Source organism: Amia ocellicauda, chromosome 13 (assembly GCF_036373705.1).
Source record: "Amia ocellicauda isolate fAmiCal2 chromosome 13, fAmiCal2.hap1, whole genome shotgun sequence".
NCBI classification, from domain to species: domain Eukaryota; kingdom Metazoa; phylum Chordata; class Actinopteri; order Amiiformes; family Amiidae; genus Amia; species Amia ocellicauda.
The window spans coordinates 19,827,365-19,850,225 of NC_089862.1; the positions used below are offsets into that span (position 1 = coordinate 19,827,365).

A 22,861-nucleotide genomic window follows, 5' to 3' on the forward strand; every position below is an offset into this window, starting at 1 on the left:
GCAAGAATACCAGACCAAAGATGGACAAAGGAAGATTTTGATTGGATCCCAAGAGATGATAAAATACCTAGAAGATGACCACACAAAAGATGGGAAGATGAAATCATATAAATATGACAATGAATCAAGTTAAATGGGAACTATCACAGTCCCTAAAATGATTGATTTATATGTAATCATATGTTTTTAGGAGTATATAAGTAAAGTATCTGTGATTTTTCTGTTCAGTTGTATCATTTTAGTAACATTTAACACTGAAACTATAACCTTCACTACAATCACGGCTGCTGTAAATACCACAAAGAAGAGCTTCACAACACAACAGTAAAGACTTCAGCAAACAAGAACATCCCATTTGTCTTCCCTATGGCAGCTTGGATAATAATTGTGTTCAGAACATAAGTAGGAGACTGTAATTAACTGAGGGATGCCTTTTGGACCAGTCTTCTTCTGGATGTTAATAGCTGATTTATTTGCTTTTACATTTTTTTTCATTGCACCAATGAAGAAAATGTCACAGATATCTTATGAAAATCCCAGATTTTTTTTAAACCTTGTGGTTCTTCACAGAACATACAAAACAGATTTCCTGTGCCTTTGTGGGAGCTGAGTTGTAGGCTATATTTAATCTGGTTCATGCATTAGGCACTATAGTTTAATCAATTTCCCTCGCCTTCCCTTGATTTAACTGAATATATAACACATCTAATTTATATTTGCCACAATATAGGAGATAGGAGGTCCTTCTTGCATGTGTTTCTCCGGGTAGTGTTGAAGATAAGAACTGAATGAACGGCCCAAGGCCACACACAGAACAATGACTCATTGATTCAGCTGCTGATTCGGACCCAGGATTTTGTTTTCCTATTTATCATTGCTCACCAACTCAACATTCCAGCAGCACTGTTTACTTCTGGATCATTCGTCTGAGTTTCGGTCCAACATCAAGCAAGCCCTGAAGGCAAAGAATGACTCAGGCTCTAAATGCTTCAATATGTTTGGCAGGACTGGCAAAACTCCTTCACAGCAACCTAACCCCTTCACTACAGCAGCTAAACAGACAGTGTTAAGTCAGGGGCCTTGCATGCATGCCATTTGTGTGGTTATGGAAGAAAGTCTTAGAAGACAACACGAACTGAGAAATCTTCATTAGAAATATTACCAATCTCTGTTATTAATGCCAATTCATGTTTTCAGGCCTGCCCTTATAAAGGGATAAATACTAAATATATATCTCTAAATCAAGACTGCCCTATTTGTATAAAATGAATTTCTGTAAAAGTAAGACTTCAACCTAACCTGCAATGTTTTCCTGCATTATATTAAGAGCTGGAGATACAATGCGTGGTATTATAGAAATGCTGACTGAGTTCACTGAAGTCTTTCATCTCTGGGTGATTAGTCATGCCTTTCCCCAGCTCTGGAATACCAAGTCTGTGCTTTCTCCTTCCTAGGCCCCCATGTGTTGAAACCAGTTACCTACATACAGAAGATCTACACTAGTGTCACTCACCATTTTAACACACCTCATCAATACTCAAGGGACAGCATAGTAGATTACATATTTGCCACCAGCATAGCACTCATTGTTTATTATACAACTCCATACGTCATTGTGTTGTTCTGTGATTTTATGTATGCACACTAACTGCTGGTTAGTGGCTGGTTATATTTATTTTTAATGTATTGTATTTTTAGGTTCAGGGTTTTTAGGCAATATGAAATTATGGGTTCTAAAGAAAAACAAATTGTGATCATAATGCAAGAACATTAAATGTTTAAATAAACAGAAATACTTAGGACAATGTATGCTCCTTAGGGCATTCAAGTGGTAAGTTTCAAGTTGTGACATACAACTACTGGCAACTACTACACCACTTCTGAGTTACATACATTACATAAAGGCTTGGACACTATACATGCTATTATCTCTATTGATCCAATTTTTAAATAAAATTGCAATTAAATCAATAATATTTTTTTTACTTAATTCACACTTTAATAAGATACAGACATTATTAGCCAGCTCATAGTTTTAATACTGATAATACTGCCCATTTCTGGGGGCCCCTAAATGATGGGGCCCTAAGCAACCGCCTGAGGTTGGCTGGTAGCACTGGCTCAGAGTGCTACTACAACTGCTACTACTAAGTAATTTATCATGATGAAGATCAAGTGAAAAAATAAATGTTTGCCAAATATAGAATAAACTTACTTACAGGGAAGTTATACTATGTGTCTAAGTTTTTAATAATAATAATAATAATAATAATAATAATAATAATAGCTTATCCTATATTCGGAAAACATGTATTATTATTATTATTATTATTATTATTATTATTAATAATAATAATAATAATAATACAATCGATACTAAAGCCATGCATATAATCATTTTACTTCACATGATGATGATTTTTCTCACATGCAGACTAATTGTAAATAATAATAAATACATTTTCAGAGAACTCTATTATTATTAGTAGTATTCATAATATCTTGCAAGAGAACAAGACTACACATTCTCACACGCTTATTCATAATACATAATGTAAAAAATATGCACACAGCACACAAAAGTATTTTCAGTCCTCCATTGAATCAGTTTCTCTGTGATCAATAGCTATGCCTGACTCCTCTCCGTGCACCAGGCTTTCTAATCAAGAGCCGACTGTTTCTCTGTGGGACCGCGGTTATTGAAGTCTATTGAACATACAGACCCGCGGATATAATGCCTTTAAATAGGTTATTGTTGCGGACGGCCTCAGTTAGTAAGAGTAAGTGTTGAACTCTTTTATTATTATTATTTACCTTCTTATCCTTGGTATCAAAGCATTGCAAAAGTGTCGGTTAATTAAAAGTTTTAGCAGTTTCACAGGCCCCTATGTGACCTTTCCTCAATATCAACCAGTTTGGTCTCGAACTTTCTTTTGTTTTTCGACAAATATATTGAATTGTAGTGTTTTGTATGTGTTCATGTGTTTTGTAGTGGTTCATTGTAGTTAATGCACTGTTAACTCGTATGCAGTAGTATTCAATACAGTATACATCTCAGCAGATGTCAGTAAAAAAAATGCTGGGAAGCTAAATATATCAAAAAATATAACATGAATTTAAGTGCAAGTGCAAGTAAAACATGCACAACAAGAACTGAGTTTTTAATATAGCTAAATCTGTCCCGGTTGCCGCCAGTTGTTTTCATCCCAAGCAGAGTGGTTTAAAATGCAATCATGAAACCAACATGTGACGCAATCTGTCTTTGTGTTGACATTGTGAGGGGTTTACTGCTTTACCTGCTCATCTTTTCCCTTCTGCAAAAGTAGTCTATATAATGCACATTGATTGTTGATGTATTTCGATGAATGTTTCTGGTTCAGTAAGAATAAAATACTTGTCAATGTAATGTATTGCGTTTTCCCTTAGCTGTAACCCGTTCTGCATTCACTGCAAGCAAACGTGATCGCAGCAGCCCCGACTGGCTGCGTGTGGGGCTGGCATTTGGAGGTACAGCAGCTGTCTGGGCACTGGTAAGGTCACATTTAATAATCGGGACATAATGGGCCTTGCTTCTACCTTTATAATCTCCCTCCCTCCTTCTAGGTATGCTGTAGAAAGAAACGATAAAAAGCATATACTGGTGTTTACCACTAAATTATGGTGTTTTATATCACCACACATTGCTTCAACTAAGTAAGTAATGAACCTAGTTTTAACTTTTTTGTTTCACATCCAGTTGACTTCTAAACTTACAAGTAATAAGCTAAATACAATGACTTTCTAAATGTCAGCTTACAGTTGTTCAGGGGACATGTCATTGAGGTTGCTGCCTGAAAACAGTTGAACATTCTGGAAAGATGCTAGCTATGGGCACTTTCATTATATCATGGTTTTGGCAAAAGACATTTAGTCACAGGAAACAAATGGCAACTTCCAGGACACATCCCCTGCACAAATGCAAGCTGATCCTGTGAAAATGAATACATTTGAAAATATGGATGTGAATAATTTAAAAGAGAAAAAATAGAGGATGATAATTAAAGATCTGATGCATTTTCTGCTTTATAATAGTCAGCTGTTAAAGCAAATAAAAGTGCATTCTCATCCTTGCTCGCAAATATTTAGTGATCCTTAGGCACATTATTGCACTTGCATCATAGGGTGAGGGGTATTGCATTCTGCCATATAAATCTTTGCAGTTTGTCCCAGGTATTCTCTCTTTAACTGCATAGCAAGTGATTGCTTATAATGCTGTATTTTTCATACACCCTTTATTTGCTTTTTAAGATTCATATTCATTGTCTTATTAAACTATTTTTTACCTGGGAACTGCTACTGAAATGGCAAACAAAGCAAAAAAATATATATATATAAGAAGAAAGTATGCTAAAAGACTGAACTAACTCATCCTACCAATTTTTCTTAGTTGTTCAAGCAACACAGTGAAGATGTGCACGAGTATAAAAAGAGAAATGGACTGGAATGATGGACTGAAGCTGTGAGTTTGATTCATCCTTACAGTATTATTGATGCAATGTGCCTTAATAATAAGTTTATTTAACACTGAAAATGCCTTGGGAAAATAAATCTAAGGTTAGACCCTATACCCTTTGCCATATTGTTTACACTCCACTTATTTACCAAGAACTCGGCTCACTGTCTGCTGTAATTGTATCATGTGTATAATAAGCCCATTTTTAATATTAAAACCTTGTATAGTATACATCGAGACTGTACCTGGTGTGTTTTTGAATGGAAACTATTTTGTGAGAAGTTCTCAATTGTTATTTTAATCTTTTTATTGTTTTTATTGTCTTTCAGAATATATTCCAATGGTTCATATTTCAACGGTGAAAAACAGGCAAGGACTGTGCTGTTTGATGTGAAGATTTGAGGAATATGCTATCGACATGTTGCTATCGGTGTTTCTGCAAATGTTGTCATGTAATTGAAGTAAAGTTATATTTATATTAAACATTTACTGGGTGTCTTTGCTTTTTCTAGTCTTACACAGAAAATGCAATAGTATTTTAAATTCTATTGCTTTGATTTTTTCAGATTACGATCTATTTGGTAATTATGAAAAAAAGGGTACTTTACTCCTTCACGGTATATATCAGTTTATGTACATGAATTATTAACTGTTTTTCTGCTGTTGAGTGTTAATTTGGTTTCAGTTTTTTCACTTTTAAATCAAGAATTGAATGGTATTTGAGTTATGGGTTAAAATATTATGGTTGTACTTACAATGAATTTTTAATGGGGAGATTGAACATGTTTGTGCTCTGTAACTGTGATATAATGTTCCTATCATCATGAAAACAGTATCACAATGAGCAGTGAAATCAGTTTAGCCGAGGCTAAAGTGCTGATGTCTCAAGATACATTTTGATTTTCTTACAAGAAAATCACAATTGGCTTACTGATACAGAACTGAAGGAACAAAAGCAAGAAAACATGTTAGTGCACAAAGTACATTTTTATTTTTAAATTTTCCCCTTGTGGTTTTACTTTTTGAATGATAAAATTCACCCCAGAGAAGAACACCACACAACTCTGGGCAGGGGCGGTTCTGAGGGGGGGCCAGTGCCCCCGTGCAAGCAAGCTCGGCCCCCCCCATGCCCCCCCTAACTAGCACTGCTGACAAAACACCGTCAGCACAACCCCCCACCCCCCATCACCGCGAAAAAAACACAGTCCGCACCCACCCCGCTACCATAGCAGACAAAACACCCCCCTACTCCAGCACTGCGGGTGACATTGATGGCCCCCCTAATATTACAACTAGCCCCAGCCAGGCCCCCCCAGCTGAAATGGTCTAGAGCCACAACGTCTCTGGGAGATTTGTGTTATCCAGTTATTCACTTGTTTTCCAGTTGCAAGGCTAATACACAATACTGGTCTGAGGCTGTGGTTCCCACTGTCCTGCTGGTTTTTGTTCCAACTAAGCGCTTCCTTCACTGAACTGATAATTGACCTAATTGGAGCTTATTAATAACTTTAAACCATTGGAGACATCATGTTGAATATCAAAGTATATAAGGTACCTGAATTCTCCAATGTATTGTAAATTAGACCATTTTAAAAGTCAAAGGAAGCTAATTATTAGTGCAATTAAGCTTTCATTAAATAACAAGTGCAGTTGGATCAAAAACAAGCAGCACTGGGGGTCCCCAGAATCAATAAACCCAAACTTGTAGGTAGATGTGATTGTCTTTTATATTTACTGTGCTTGTTATGCTTTGAAAATGTTTCTTTTTCAAACTGTAACTCGCCCTGGGTAAAGGCTAATAAATAAATAAATTATAATAAACCGCAACAGGGGAGACAAGTACACAGAATGCCATCCCCACAGGAAGTTATACCGTCGATTGTCATCACTTCCTATATCTGTACCTTAATGGAAATGTTTTTTAGTTAAAGACTTGCACTGATTTTGGAAAAGATCATACTTCAAACCTTAAAAAAACCTAATGGAAAAGCATAGCATAGTCAAGTATGCTATGAAAACTATTTGTAATACTAATAAAAAATCACATTTAGTTTTTTGGAGGACAGCATTACCCCCCCACATCGATCTCACTGTGGAAACTTGTACAAACTTGTCCTTTAATTTGTGGGATCAAATGCAAAAAAATAAAATAAAGAGGTCACTCCAAATCGGCTTAACAGCAGGAGGCCAGCGCATTTCACTGTACATGCTGTGAGAGGATGTGATGAGATTTCAAGAACATGTCACTCATTTCTCTATGCGTATTATTATTCGTAGTAGTACCGTATATTCTATTATAATAACATCGTCTTTGCTAAGGTACTGTTTTTAGCCAAATAGTACTCTCAGGAAGCGAGTTATATTGATTTATATATCACCGCCATCAGCCTATACCGTTCCGCTGCTGGATGAAGGCCTCCCCAAGATATTTCCACTTGTTTCGATGTACAGCATCTCTTTTCCAGGTCACACCGAAAAAACATCTAATATCATCATCCCATCTTATATGTGGTCGTCTTGGTCTTTTTTAATCACTTGGGATCCATTCATTAGTTTCTTTAGTTCATCTCTGGTTTGTTCTTGCAATGTTTCCAGCCCAAACTTTAGTTTGTTCTTAGATAATTGTTTTTCTGTCTTTTGTTATTCCAAGCACACATCTTTCTGTGCTTCTTTGCAGATTCTGAATCATTTTTGTATTTAGTGCCCAAGTTTCAGAAAAATACGTGAATACTGGGACTATGCAATGAATTCCTTTCAATAGCTTGCTGTTTTTCTGTTTTGATTTCTTCCAAATGATCTCCATCTGTGCTGATTTGTTGTCCAAGGTAAACATAACTTCAATTATCTACTTCACAAAGCTATTGAACATGACTTTGGATTTATATATTTCATTCAAGTTCAAATTGCACCTTCATTTCCATGTGAGCTTCAGTGTTCAGTCATATTCCTGTCCTGTATTAACCCACTACACATTTACAGTAATTTTAAAGTCATATTCAGGGTGTGAGCTTGTGAACCTTGGTAGCTCTCAGTGCAATGTAATTGAATTGGGCTACAGTTATCTGTCACAGTTCCTGGAAGAGGTGGGTGAGAGGGTTGTGACTTTCTACACTAGGAAATGACATGTTAAAATATAGTATTTAACACAAAACACATGCACACCATTAATCACAACTATTGTGCACAATGCACCATTTTCTTAGGTGACTTGTTAAACCACGTGTGTCGCTGCCCTTTTCCCCGCAGTAAGTGACGTGTACAGGGGGAGTTGATCAGATGAAGCAACGCCAACCCGGCAAGCTTGCACACCGTCAGCTTTTCCCCCATTGATCGAGCAGCCATTCCCCGCCTGCCCGCCTCACTCGCCGCTTTCTCCGGGTTTGCAGCTGGATCCTCCTCGGCTGTTCAGCGATGTTTCTCTGCAGGGCCGCCTGGCGACACCTGGCTCCGCTGGCCCGGAGCTCCGTCAAACCACTGTCCCGCAATGGTAGGTTCAGAATGATTCAACCCCTGTAACACATGTTGTAGGATTATAAATATGGATTTATTATTTTTTGCAAATAGCTTCCCCACAGTAATTCAAATACAATATTTTTGTTTGAAACCCAGACAGAAGTAGAATAGAAACCGAAATACAAGTTACACAGGTTAAATACTATATTTATCCTGCCATACAGATCCAGTAAAGGAGATCTGAAGGTCATCTGTGTAATGAATAATATGCAGCCAGCCTGGATTTTCTTATAGCAAGATTAATTAATTGACTTGCAGCCTGCGTTTAAAATGCCATGTCCTGGACAGTGTATTTGATTTATTTGATATAACCCCGCCAGCAGCTGTTTTATTGTGCCAGTGCTGCTATGCGCCAGCTCGGCGTGCGGAGCTGCCATCAGTCAGGCGCGCATGTCCTGTCTGCTTCTGATGCCTCTGTTATTTCCAATCATTTCCAATGTGTCATTGATTTGGTCCTGCCCTAGGTCTTGACTGTTGACTGCTTCTAGATCAAGAGCAAGATATAGAAAAATCAATATTTTTTTTGGTTGTCAGTTTTTGTTCCTTATCTCCTTGAAATGTGAAATAAAGATAATATCAGCATCTTCCTAAATGACATACATATGGCCATACTTAGGCTGGTCCTATTTTGAGAAATTGAGCAGTGCTGAACTTCTTTGTAAAGTCCCAATCCCTTTCTTTTATTGTTGCTGGAGTAGTATAAAGGTCATGTGTAAATTGATTTACATATCAGTTGAAAATTCTTCAGGATTGTCATTTACAGTGCTTTGCCCGGGTGAGGTGGACAGAAGCAGATTTTTAATGAATGGTTAAATAGTGACCTTTGTAGAGGAAAGGTGATCTGGAACAGGCCAATCACCCCGTGTGTAAGGGGAAGACTTCAGGGTTTTATTATACTGTAACATGTGCTTCAATGTCAGACTAATAATAGAAGAAATCCATGGCGGTATTATTTTCAGTTGTGCAATTACAGTACCTGTATGTCTTATTGAAAGGAGGTTGATTCCTGACTGAGAAGCTTATGGTCTGTCAGAAAAGCACCTGCGTTCGGTCCTCAATTTTTCTTAGTGACCTTTATAGCTTGCACAATCTACCCTTTGATACTGCAAAGGTGACTTACACTGCAGATACAACCCCTGCATTTAAAATCGAGCAATGAGTCATCTTCCGTTACATGGATTCACATCTCCTCAACAGGTCACGTACCTGTGGTTTAAAATAAATCTAAAGCAGACTTCACAAACTCTTAATCTGACTCTCGTATATTGTTTGTCAATATGTAATCCCTTTTGCTTCTTCTGATTTGGTCAGGTGGGAGAAATTCCTTAATACCCGGGGCCCTACTGTAGTTTAAGTGAAAGACAGCTGTGGAATTTGTTTTAGTCTTTGATGTTCTGCAGCACGACTTTAATAATATGTAACAGGGTCCAAAAAAACATTAATTTCCTCTCCTTGCATTATTTTCGCTTTGTGCAGTAGACCCATATTAGGAATCATGTAAATATATATATATATATATATATATATATATATATATATATAATCTCAATCAGTCTTTATAAGATTTGTACTACAATACCAAAGCTGCCTGAAGTGGAATATTTTTTATTCTGACTATAGCAATATGAAATGGGGGCATGCTGTTATGTTGGCTTTCAACTTGCTGTTGTATTGTATTGGGCCTAATGGTGTCCAGCCATTTTAGTGAAGTAAAAGCTGCAGTGTAATGCTGCTCTTGTGGGTTTGTTTCGTAATTTTGAATGCATCTCTTAATCTTCGTAAACTGAAATAAGTGTCAGGGAATGTGGAACTCTAGTTCTCAGATTGCTTTTAATGCTCTATTGCTTCCATCATTTACAGTTCTTGCGCGCGTGGAGTCCGATCATTGCATCTGCACATCCTGCAATTGTGCAAATGGGCAAATTGATTGTCTGAAGAGGCTATTATGGGACACAAACCATTAATTTAATAATGTAATATTAGAAGGAGTGCAATACTACAAGAGCTAAAATGCTCAAAGTTTTAGGAAGTTGGGTAGTTGGAACAAACTGCAGTGTGCAGAACAATGTGATTATCCAGCAGGGGAGAAGCATATCTCCAAATTATACCAAACTGCTTTTAGTTTAATATATTGTACTCTAAATTTATAAATGGTATTTCTTTGGTTATATACTGAATGTCCGTGAAGATGAATAACGACAATTCTTGAAGTTTTGTCATAAATGCAAGAGTGAAGCAAATACAGAGATTCTGGTTGTTTAAAGTTATTCTTCAATTTTCTACTTGCATTGTGTCTTACAGAGTATGAAAGAAAGAGAACATTTAGAGTAATTAATTCAATGAGTGATTCATTACATTTGCATTGAATAATAAATCTGAGAGCTGGTGTGTGTGTCATTGGAGTGTGCTGTTTACATCTAACAAGCAATAGAGGTCAAACTATTTACGAAAAATAAAGTATAGTTTTATGAACTTCCAATAAATTGCCATGACTTATTGTAAATCACTTTGAGGTGAAAAGCTAAAATCAAATAATGAATCAGATTTTACATTATATAGCCTTGTGCTTTTTCTGGTTTGCAGTCTTGTGAAGGTGGGGTTAGGCTTGCAGAATCGTGGTGCTTTTATTAATGCAAAAAATGAATTTTGGAATATTATATTTTGTTTATATGCCTCTGTCAATTAAGCATTAGTGTTTTTTGTTCTCTTAATTTAATAAAATCAGTAACAATGTGATTTAGTACAGTATAATGTGAGATAAGGTTTACTAACCTGCCTATTTTGGAAACATGGTAAGCTTTTGCTACTGTGTCTTGCAGCAGTGGTTGTTCAATTAGGCTGGGTTGGGTGTTCACAGTGAAAAATAGGTCGGTCATCACTTCGGTTTGTGCTGAGCAGCTTCATCACTGACAAGAAGAACAGTATTGAAGGAGAATCAATAAATAAACGGATTTTTTTGCTGTCAGTAAAAATGACTGCAGAGAAGTAACTGACTCACAAATGTGGGTATTTCATAAATAAGTTTCTTTCATACATGAATTAAATGCATATGTTAAATGCATTAGCATTTATTATTGAAAGGTGTTTTATTCTTTGTTCTTGCATATGAAATCTGGTGTTCCGACCGTTACGCCCAGAGACTGTTTTGATGGTTGATTAGAAAGTATTTAGGCAGAAGAAGATGAGCTTTGTCAGCTGTATTTTTGGATGCCTAAAAGCATTCCTCACAATCCAATAAACATGAGGAATCCTTGGCAGGACAAAGAAGATAAACCATATTATGCTCTAATTGTGAGTCCTGTTAGGTCACATATTACCTCCTCATTTCGAAGTTCATGTTCCATACTTGCTTTAACTGGTTCTTAATTGCATGTCACTTATTATTTGTTAATATTGATGTATTCATAATGGGGATTGACTTTTCCCATGCTGCCTTGTCAGTAAGCCTTGCCCAAAATGGACCATGGTGTCTGTGTTGGGAATAATTTCAAAAGGCTTCATAGAGAAATCTCGGAGCAATTGTAAATTACTCGAGGCTAAATAGTGGTGTGTAGCTATGGATTAAATACTCATGTGCATACATGGGTAATAGTATAATGCGTATCACAATAAAACTTACAAAACTCAATATTGTTTGTCTGAATTTGCCACCAATCTCAAGATATTGGATACAAATATTCTTAATAAACTTCCTTACTAAAACATTAAGTACACTGTATTTATGTTTGTTGAGTTGACATTTTTTCCATGAATTTGTATCAATTCATCAGGTGCCATATTGACTGAACCGAACCAAAAGGGTTTGTATTCATATGGTGATAATGCCATACTATACTACTAAATAGATAATCTTTAGTTCCCTTTAACATGGACAATTTTAATAAAACAGTCTGCTGCAAAGTGCATTTAAAACTGACCAGTGAGAAGTCCTTGACAACATTTTAAAGACCCTGAAAAGATAGCCCCGGTGTGTTCTTCTGCTTGACTTTTCTCTTTCCTCTTTCCTGCAGCGGCCCCAGTTCGGCAGATGTCCGCTGGTGTTCCTGGCTCTTCAGGAGAGAACCTGATGTATTTCCTGCTCTGTGGAGGTTCCTTCACTGCAGCACTATTTTATGTAAGACTTTTTATTTTAAGTAAAATAGCACAATTAACACATTTGTCTTTCTGTGCATCACTGCCTGTTCATTTAGTTTAGTTGCAGGTGTAATTTCCTATTTTCTAAAAAAAAATCTTTATATGGATATCTTTTTATTTTGCTTGGCTTCATTCTCATTGGGAAGTAATTCACCACAGACTATACATAAATCCCAATGTCAAATAGCTGTCCAAGTATGATCACATTTTCTTTTTGTCTGCTTTCACTAACTCTCTTTAATTTATGAATGCACCAAAAATAGATGGGTGCATACACTGCAAAGGAATGAATTTCAGGCAGAAGTGCTTATTACGATTTCCTCTTCGCCTGACGTTTACTCCTTTATAGTGTCCATGTTTTTTTGTGTGTGCTTGTTTGGTGTCCTGATTGAGGACTGGCACACCTGCATTTGGACTTTCCAAGAGGTGAACAGCCAGGGTGCAGTGATTTACTACTTTTTGCATTTTAACTCCTGAAACTCTTGAGTAACAGTTGGCTTCTTTAACTTTCTCTTAAAGGCTTACAGGACCGTTTCCTCTGACAAGGCCAGGTATGATGATAGAGTTAATGAGATCAACTCCAGGCCTAAGACTGAATGGACACCAAAGCCATGGCCACAAAACCGTAAGCCACACATCCGTCGCTTTAGTGCAATAATCACCTTGTCTGAGCTCCGTGTTAACTCACACCAGTGGCAGTAAAGATAAGTTTGTCTATAAGGGAATATAGGTCAAATTAAAAAAACTGAAGAAAAGGGGGTAGCATACTAATACTGTACATCGTAATATGTGTATGTCACTTATAGCGTTCCTGTGGAGACATGGCTGGTTTATATTATGAAAGTACAATGTCCTTAGTCTTGTCTGGAGGCATTTACAAAAGCAGAACTACAGTTTGAATAGGCTCTCGTGGGCAGGAGAAGGAGAATTGGCTTAGGTTCATGTGCATCGTCTTGTCAATTTGAAGAGGCTGACGAAGCTTCGGGGGAAGTGAGGTGAAGCTTATTCCCTCGTTTAGTGACTGAATCTTGCACTGTGAATACGCACAGGGTGTACTGGCCAGAGCAGGGAGATCAAGTTGGAGCCACACAGTCCATACTGAATTTTGACGCTGAATATTTGTATTACCAAATACTGCTTACCCGTAAACATTGTTTTACATCATATGAAGTAAATGTGTATTGACTTGATGTGCATGCATAGAGAGATTATATTTCAATTCCAATTGTAACTCAAGTGGATTTCATTATTGATGTTACTTAACCTTCTGTGGAATCACAGAGAAAGATGTTAATATTGATGCATCTTGATTGCAGTTAAAATTTTAAAAGAGAAGTGTCTACTTAGCTGGAATTGAACTAGTGTGAAATGGAAATGGAAAGAAACATTTACTATTATACATCTGCTAGTACGGTAAATTAAATTACAAGAAACAATTTCATCCCAGATCTGGTTTATTTCACATGTGGCTTTCCTAGTGAGGGGGGGGGGGTAATGCAGTGACAAGAGGCCTAAAGAGAAGCAGCTAGTTGTAATAAATTGGCTAAATGAGATTAGGTAACACAATTCAGGCTGTCAGGCTAGATTTTCTGGTTTACAGTTAATGGGAGTTGAATGGCAAAAGGCAGATATTAGCTTGGGGGAGAATACCAAGAGATCATCGGTGTCTAAAGTAACAGCAGTTCAAACACCGCAGTCTGCTCAGGAACATCCTCGTGATACATACCTTATGGGGAAGTCTTTTTGTTGGTGGTATTTGCAAATAATACATTAAATAATGTTTGTAAATATGCACCACTAACTTGGTGAAACAACAGAGATATTTTGAATATACCTTTTAAAAAGTATGGGTTGTAGTTATGTATGCATTTAAAACTAAATAAAGCACAGTAAACTTAAAACCCAGTAATTGCTTTTCAACAATTGCAATTGCCCCTTACAGTTTTCCTTGTTTATTATTGCAAATGTTTTGTACCTGTTTTATAGTCTGATGGTCAAACTTCACAGTTCCTTATAAGATTTAACCCCTAAGCCTGGAGTTTCCATGGATTAAACTAAGCTGTGAGAAAGTTTACAGGATGAAACTGGCTTAATCTGATGCAGTCCAGACCTGCGTGTGGACAGTAATATCACCGACAGTCAATAATTGTCACTGACAATTATGTGTATACTAGCTTAGACATTTGAGTTATTTTCCCTCCTGCTGGAACGGATGTATGTGACCTGACAGCATTAGCACCGCCTTGTAAGAGCTCAGCATGAAACCCACACTGGCAATCGGCTCTTATTCTCTCTCTTGCATGCAGACTGGTATTAATAGCGTGGCAGCTGGCTGCCAGTCTGTAACAGTGTGTAGAGAGATATGACAAAGCTCTTTTGAACTTGTATACCCCTTGGCCTAGTATTTTGATTTAGTGGCACCAAAATTACTTACATTACGAGTACACCTCATATATATTTTTTATCATTAGGACAGTCCAACAGTGTGTATGTAGAAGTATATGTACAATATATATTGTGTGTAGAGAGTGTAATGTATATACATACAATAAGCCTTCTTTAAGGAAAACAATCTTGTTCTAAATTAATATGATCCTAATAGAAATAAACTTGAATGAAAGAGAGTACTACCTTAATATTTGACCCTGGCAGCTGAGTTATACAGAAGAATGTAAACCTCTGCTTTACTAATACAACTAATTTATATTAATTGTAACTTTCTTTTTATGTCTTTCAGAGAGTGATGGTGAGTACATGTTTATTCTTGAATTCAGCTTCACTAACTGTGACACGTGCATGTGTTTTAAACCACTGACACAATTTAAGAATCTTTGAATGGCAATAATGGGAATATCTATACTTTTGCTTCACTGACTTTGTAACCGAAAATGTGTGCTCACTTACTCTAATTTGGTCTTAGCATGTGCAATATAATGTGTGTTTCACCTGCATAACTTGAGGCAAGCCCTATTCTGATTAATAGTCAACCACAAATGGACACAAACTTACATTTCGAAACAGAGATTTTTGTAACAATGTTCTCGGTAAGAAATGTGGACCTTATTTGTGTGTGTGTGTGTGAAAATATGTGTTTTAACATATTTGAAACCATGAAAAGTTTATAACTATTGTAATAGTGAGGTAACATTTGATGAGGCACTTGGCCTTAAATAACTGACCTGTAGAGGCAGGGTACATGTCTGTCTATTGAGCTCATTCTCTCAGTGGAAGCTGAATGCTAATAAGACTCTCCCAATTAGTGTGTTATTCTAGCCTCTTACAGGAAACAAAAGAAAGTAACAGGAGTAGGTGTGGAAGAAAATGATAGGTGTTTACAAGACGAGTGGCTGTATTAGTTAGCAGTTTGGAGGAAATTATAGTAAGAGCTAGGAGGCTTTCATACAGGGTGTCCCTGTACTCTATTTTGAGTTCACAATATTACACGGGTTTGGAAAGTAGCAGACAGATGACATAAAGACAATACAACCTGTAAGCTTGTAATTCCAACAACAAGCAAAGCGTTTAGCAGTAGAATTCCCAGACAGATGAAGTAGTATCAGACACTTACTAGTCAACGTTGTGTGCAACCCGGTGCGCTTCTATCACCTGAGTGTGGAGGGACCCATTTTTTTGTGAGATTCAACTGCTTGTAGATGCTAATCCCTCTACCCTCCTCTACCCTGATCTGTGTAGTAACCAGGACTTTCTTGTTAATCAGACTGGGGTTTGATCCTCTAGCTTAGTCTACACACCTAACAGTGGGAGCACTGTTTGTTGGACCCTCTTTTCATCCTGTTTGTCCCTTTCTTCTTACCTTTGTCACTCAATATTCTTCCATATACAAAATTCCATACTTACTTACTGACGTACGTTACGTGATAACAGAGACAACACTTTTTAAGAGCCATTTGTTTTTATTCTTCTACCTTTTTTTACTAAGACCTTTTACTTCATAAGTGATGCATAAAGAACCTTCATACCTATAACCATGTTTTGAACCAGTAAAGCTAAACACACTCATTAATAAGCATGTCAAAAATTAGAAAGTAAATTTGCGTTTTTATGCTTTAATAAAAAAAACAATTTGTATTAACGATTTGTTCCATTTTTCAAATTAATTTTCGAAATTCCTAATTCTCGCTCTATTTACACTTTCCAGAGTAAAATCAAGAGCCTGCAAGCTTTCCTAATCTAGATGGAGTTTAAAAAATAACCGTTGGACAGAAGGGGCCTCCTCTTCTCTTCTTCAGTACAGACACCACTCTGTAGTCCTCCTTTGTTTTTTCTCAGGTTTTATTCTAATTCGCTCAATATAAAAAATAAAATAATTAAACAGTCTGTAAGGAATGTTCATCTACTGTTTATTTATCGCTGTATGAAGGAAATGTGAACTTCACTGTTTATTTGACAATAAACCACGCACAATCCTCCCGTGTTGTCACTGTCTTATTGGACTTGAAGATTTCAAGGTACCTGAAGCTCTGAACTGATGGTAAGCCTAACCATCTGTTCCTGCTTATTGTGTTCAAATCTCAGCCCTGTCTGTCCTGTTTTTCCTCTTCCCCCCCCTTTTTGGGTTGCCAAATGTCTTGTCCTGTTTCCTTTAGATCTGCATGCTGTTTTAGAATTTGCTGGAATAATTTGCTTTGCACAGGGGTTTCTGAAGGGTTTGGTGCTGCTTCTTTGATTTTGCTCCACACAGGTGCCCTTCCATAGAACAGGTTTGAATGAGTTTCTAACGTGTGTGTGTGTTAACCCAATGCAGAGAGGAAAAAAAATAATTAAAATGATAAGCACTTGAGCTTCAAGATGGCGGATAATGGTATCCACATGTAGCTGTACTTGTTATATGGTTACCTGTTTTCAAGTAAACGGCAAACGCAGTCATTTAAAGATTTGTTAAATATATATATTCTCACTCAGTCCTGTCAGATAGCCAAGTGAAGCTAAGCTAAGACCTGCCCAGCACAGGCTGCTTTGTGGGACAGTTTCAGTCTGTATGGATGTGAATGGTTATTTTTGTTTTTTGTTGTATTAAATAAAATTAAAAAACACATCGAATAGAATCTGAGGAGGCTGGAGAAGCACAAGTGGAGGCTGCTGAAGAGCCCGAGGTGGAGGCCGCTGTGGAGGCTGCTGTGGAGGCCGCTGTTGAGGCCACAGAGGAGACTGCAGAGGAGGCAGGAGCTGTGGCCTTGGAGGCGTCTCTGGCTGAGGCCATGGAGGAGCCTGCCAGTGAGTCCAACGGGGCTGTGGCCGAGGCCAATGGTGCAGCCCCTGCAGAGGAAGAAGCCCCCGCAGCTTCCTCACTCGAACAGGAAGAATTGCAGGAACCTTCTACTACACAGGCCTCCGAGGTCCAAGGTTAAAAACATAATAAAGCGTGTCTGTTTTTGTTATAAAGAAAACCGTCTAAGCTCACCCCAGGTAACATTTGACAATAAGCTGCAGAAATTCCTCAGTGTGAAATTCCATTTTAGGGAAATTTAAATAATAATTTTTTAGCATTCCTTTTCTGCATAAATATCTTAATATATTAATTTATTTGATCCTAGGATTACCCACGATGATTAGAAATTGTTTCAGAAGAGCCTTTTTCCAAAATCTTACAGTATAACCCAGTTAAAAAAATGAACTACATGTTTGGTGACTTAACCAGGGGCATCAATCAAGTGCATTTCAGAGAGTAGGCAAATCAAGAAGACATGACCACTAAAATAAGATATAAAAACAAGAATGCTAAGTCCCTCCCTGAAGAAATATTCCATTCTCAATCCTCTGTTTCATTCATCACAGTGAAATACAGCCCAAAAACCTGAAATGCATATAGCCTATATAAAAATATGAATATTTATTTTCAAAAGCTTGTTTATTGTACAAAATGAATTTGATGGAAATCTAAAGTATTGTTTAAGGAATCCACATCTAAAAAGGCAATCTCTCAGTCCATCAGATTCAGAAAATCCTGTTTCTTCACTGTGGAAACGATATTGCTGAAACAAACAAAAAAGTTGAGTCCGTTTTTAAATGCAAAAACCTTTAATGAGTAGCGTTGAAGTCTTTCTACATGTTCTATACATTTGGACAATTGACATTTAGATGCAATTCTATATTCTGTATCTGAAATGTTTTATATAGCCTGCATCTTATTGTGAAATGTAACCAATATCTGCTATAATTTCCAACACCACTTACAGCCTCGTTCCCTTGACTTATAAAATGCTTAATGTCTGTAATTTTACAGATCTTTGCATTGCTCCTGTACTGAATTGCAACAGTAGTGAAAGTATCTGCCTTATTTATATAGAAGCCAAATTTTTGTGGTATTTTGCCTGAAAAAGTGGTTAGGAGAGTTGTTTCATCTTTTTTCCTCCCTGTGTAGGAATTACCAATTAGAAATAATAAATTAATACATATTGACACTAAAACAATATATAGTTGCTAGGCCTCAACAGTTATGCTTATCTGCCAGATATCACTCTGAAATTATCATGCTTTAGTAATGTGCTGCAGGTATTTATAGATACTTAATCAACCTTTTTAGTTTTCTTTCCTTAATCATTTCTTATTTTCATAGACTTTAACCAGGAGAAAATTATGTGCAGAGATAACTGTTACAGTGTTTTTGTTCCTCACTATTTTTACTGTGAACTCATAGGGTAAAACTGGAAAATAGTATTTAACTCATAGTATATCACTGCAAGAACTGTATTATATAATGTAATTTATATTGCTTTCTGGACAAACTTAAACAGACTAGTTGTATACATATTTTGGATAACTGAATAAGGGAATTAACATTACACAATAAAGTTGTTGACAACGTTTCTGCTGTGTTTATTTAACATGAAACTTCACATGAATGTATTACATATTTTATGTGTTTGATGGAAAAAGTAAGGTTAACAATTTCTTGAGGAACAATTTGAAACTGGCCAGAAGACTAAGCATTTTGCTTTTGATGGAATAAAATGTTACTTTACAAGTATATTTAAACTATTACATGCATTACATTATTGTAATTTCACAAATATAATACTTTTATTTAGAAATAGAAATAAGCCCTTTGACCAACCAATGTTTTTTTGTGTCCTACACATTCAGATACAACAGAGGAATACACATAATGTCTTTTGACACTCAGATTTCCAAAAGAAAATTATGTAAATATCTGTTTGACCTTGAATATATGATGCACAAAAAGTGGATTTAAAATCCACTTGTACTGTTGCTCCTATTTGATTAGTTCTATAGGTACATAAATACAGTTTTGTAAATAGCTTCAGTGCACACTTTTCATGTTATACCCAGTTATTGATTAATATCAAGGTTATGTTTTGTACTCTATATCATGAATATTTATGAAAATAAAATATAATAAATTGTTGTAAACGTTTAAAATAAAATTTTAGCCAATATTAACATGGCACTTCAATTTAAAAATGTGCAAGGATGTACTGTGTTTCAAGTAAACAACAAACTCCAATGGTTTTATAGTTTTAATTTTATTGTGATATTTGGCAGGTAGGCCTGTCCCTAACAACTTGGCCTAGCTTATAATATCTTACTATATTAATTGTGTACTACAAACAACACCCTACAGTGAAAAATGTTGAAGCCTATTTAAACACTTTTTAGGATTTGAACAAGCATTGGGTTGAGCATTTTTGAGACAGCATGACAGTCTTCTCAAAAATGGATTGTTTGTTGCTAACATGCTTTTTTATTATTATTTTCTTTGTTTTATCGCTAACGTTTACCACATATTGTGTAGATTAATTTATGTCCTTCTTTACCCAGTGTTACCCTGCTTCCCTTTGCTTTATTATGCTTGTGGAGACATTACCTTGTGATTCCATGCTTTGTAGCTCATATACCAGCTATACTGCTATTGAAAGTTACACTTTTTAAAAAACTGACACATAAGAACAGAATGATTGTAAAAATCATACAAGTTTTGTCATTTTCTTTGCATATATCGGATGTATGTAAACATTTTAAACACATCATTATCTCCTTTTGTCTTGAACATTCATGGAATCTGCAGCCGTTTTTCTTCCAGTGAGTCATGTTGAATAGGTCTGAAATTTCTCCAGGCTGTTTTCAGTTCACTATTTGCAATTATGCCTGCCTGAGCATGCAATTTGCTTTCAGCCATTTTTGTTTTTTAATTTGGTTTAGGAAAACTATTAGTAACGTGCATTCCTTTCTGTATATATAAAGCAGCACAAAGAATTGGCATGGAAATTGAATATTTACATCAATTCCAGATGGAACAATTTATTTGGTCCTCAGGCCTTTGCTATGTACTCCCTTAAATTATGTCCAAATGGTCTCCACTTGTGCTATATACATTCTGTGAAAAACAACAGAGAAATCAGCCCTCTTTTAAAGACAAACACAATACTGAAAATGTGTGTTGTATGCCATAGGGACATCAATAGGGGATTCTGTAAGCTCTAGTCTTTACTCATAACAAGAGCAAGAGCTAAAACATCATGTCAATAATGTAAATCATTCTAGTTTAGATTATTTCCAAAACAAAATGTTAATGTAAGGAGATAATATATATCAGAGTAACATTATGTATTGAAATGCTCTGAAAACACTTTCAAACTAAACCAATGCTACAAAACATGGTGCATTAGAAATAGAACAAAAAAAATACATGCAAGTTTTTTTTCTTTAGTTTCAGGAATTTAAGGAATTACAAGATTTAAATAGTTTAAATAGTTTAAGTGTTTTCACAAATGTGAAAGTGAAAAAAACAAGGTTAATGTCTGTTTCAAGCATGATTCCCTGTGCTGTGGTTTTACCATGGAGCTGGAGCTGTGGCCTGCAGAACATCGCTATGGGCTATTACATATTAATAATACACATATTACATATCAATAATACATTTACAACACTTAAAATATAAGAATGTGCCTTGTTCTGTTCACTTTAGAAACTAATACTTTTGGTTTCTAATCATCTACTTTTCTGTTCACATATTTAGAAGAGAATGGGCACCAGAACTGTTCTTTGCATGCCGTATTTCACAATCTGTCATGTATAACAAAAACAAACAGTTGGCATTGTTGACTAACACTATGGCTGTTACCCTTCACCAAATTAAACCATTCCTTTGCAGTGCATGGCTCCATTTGTGTTGCTTAATCTGGAATAGAATCATCCTTCATATTTTAGTATAGTTTCCCCACCTGAATAGCAATGGAATTACAATGAAAATAAGCATATGTGGCTAAAATTGGTGTAGCTGTAGCCATATCTGTGACTGCTTTGCCGCTTCTATTGGATTACACAGTTATAAGCAGTACACTGTATTTAATTAATTTTACTGTGAAATCATTCCCAAGATAACATTTTTGGCAACCTGTATACTTACAGGATTCACTAATTTGCTGTAGCTCTGTTAAGTACTGATCAATTTAAGTTTCATTTATAACAAAATTACAAAGAACAACATTTTCATAGCATAACAGTGCATGGCATAAGACGAGTGACATGGTTATTTGACTAAGAACATGCAATATTGAACTGAACTTACAACACGCAATGTTTTATATTACCATGCAACCCAAACAAAACCCATCCCTGCTCTTTCAGTATAGTGTCTGGCATGTAATAGTAGTATTTGGTGAGTTGTCTTGAGAATAATTGTTTTTTGCTTATTTTCACACATAGAAATGTTCATTTGTGTTTGAAGGAATTCAGAAAATCAAGGTCTAAACCTTCAGAACACACAAGCTGCATTTAGTAGTCTACTGAGCATTCTTAAACCCATTAGCCAATAATCTGCATCACTTTATGCATCTTTACGTTTTAAATGTTAAAAAGGAAATTTATAGAAGAATACTGTATTGTAGCATCAGAAGTTTAACAACAATGCTCATGTTGTTTTTAATAGTAGCACACATTTACTTATTTATTTTACTTTGGCTGTTTGGTCTTTCTTAACATGGATCATTGTCTGTAGTGTATTATTACTTTATTTTAGTTCAAAACATCTTCAACCACATTCCTAACCGTAGCAAGACTTTTTATACATATATATTTGTACACCCAAAGCAGGGTGTTCACGAGAGACCAACCAGAGTGATATTGGTGGACACACTGTACTCCATTATACACGCTGACAAATTTCCTTTTAAACCATGTACACTTTTAGTCCCAAATAATGATATACATATAGGACATCATATCAGTAATATCTGTGGGATTATTTTTCACTGCAGAAAATAATAATTCTACACAAAAATACCACAAGATACTTCCTGAGAATAGGGTCTTTAAAATGAAAATTCAGAGGTTTGCACTATTTTCACATATTTTTATGTGATTCACAAGAAATCATTACAATGTGAATATTAAAAACAAAGTTTTTTTTCACTTTTTAGATATTTTGGCCATTTCAATTCATGAGATAAATCAATGTTACTTCATGATACTTTATGTATACTATCTTATTACAGTATATGATAAGGAGGTATATTTTACTGCATAGTATATTATAGCTGCTTTTAATATTATCCTTTGCCAACTATTTCTGGACTTGGAGTACATTCCACATTTCCTTTTCAAAAACTATTAATTTCCTGTAGTAAGTTAGTAAAAACACTGGAAATAAAAACAAGACGGGATCATCCAAAGATACTGGAAGAAAACGTCAAATGTATGGCATTAATGATGACACCACAAAGCATACTTTACTCATAAGGT

At 35.9% G+C, this 22,861-nt stretch overlaps 2 protein-coding genes across 2 annotated transcripts; both read left to right on the plus strand.

The window, feature by feature from the left end:
* The first annotated feature begins 2,623 nt into the window (after nucleotides 1-2,623).
* ndufc1 (NADH:ubiquinone oxidoreductase subunit C1) lies at nucleotides 2,624-4,981 on the plus strand. Its single transcript, XM_066720134.1, has 4 exons — nucleotides 2,624-2,780; nucleotides 3,427-3,530; nucleotides 4,427-4,498; nucleotides 4,822-4,981. The coding sequence occupies exons 1-3, from the start codon at nucleotides 2,735-2,737 to the stop codon at nucleotides 4,484-4,486; spliced, it is 210 nt and encodes a 69-aa protein (XP_066576231.1). The 5' UTR covers nucleotides 2,624-2,734; the 3' UTR covers nucleotides 4,487-4,498; nucleotides 4,822-4,981.
* Nucleotides 4,982-7,758: 2,777 nt separating this feature from the next.
* mgarpa (mitochondria localized glutamic acid rich protein a) lies at nucleotides 7,759-16,569 on the plus strand. Its single transcript, XM_066720136.1, has 3 exons — nucleotides 7,759-7,979; nucleotides 12,016-12,119; nucleotides 12,659-16,569. The coding sequence occupies exons 1-3, from the start codon at nucleotides 7,904-7,906 to the stop codon at nucleotides 12,839-12,841; spliced, it is 363 nt and encodes a 120-aa protein (XP_066576233.1). The 5' UTR covers nucleotides 7,759-7,903; the 3' UTR covers nucleotides 12,842-16,569.
* Nucleotides 16,570-22,861: the final 6,292 nt, after the last annotated feature.

What these genes read in the sequence shown, in the direction of transcription:
- ndufc1 (XM_066720134.1), top strand. Translation starts at nt 2,735, where the DNA reads ATGCCTTTAAATAGGTTATTGTTGCGGACGGCCTCAGTTAGTAAGA. An exon ending in GACGGCCTCAGTTAGTAAGA is followed by an intron (nt 2,781 to 3,426) that starts GTAAGTGTTGAA and finishes GTTTTCCCTTAG; the next exon opens with CTGTAACCCGTTCTGCATTC. An exon ending in CAGCAGCTGTCTGGGCACTG is followed by an intron (nt 3,531 to 4,426) that starts GTAAGGTCACAT and finishes AATTTTTCTTAG; the next exon opens with TTGTTCAAGCAACACAGTGA.
- mgarpa (XM_066720136.1), top strand. Translation starts at nt 7,904, where the DNA reads ATGTTTCTCTGCAGGGCCGCCTGGCGACACCTGGCTCCGCTGGCCCGG. An exon ending in CAAACCACTGTCCCGCAATG is followed by an intron (nt 7,980 to 12,015) that starts GTAGGTTCAGAA and finishes TCTTTCCTGCAG; the next exon opens with CGGCCCCAGTTCGGCAGATG. An exon ending in TCACTGCAGCACTATTTTAT is followed by an intron (nt 12,120 to 12,658) that starts GTAAGACTTTTT and finishes TTTCTCTTAAAG; the next exon opens with GCTTACAGGACCGTTTCCTC.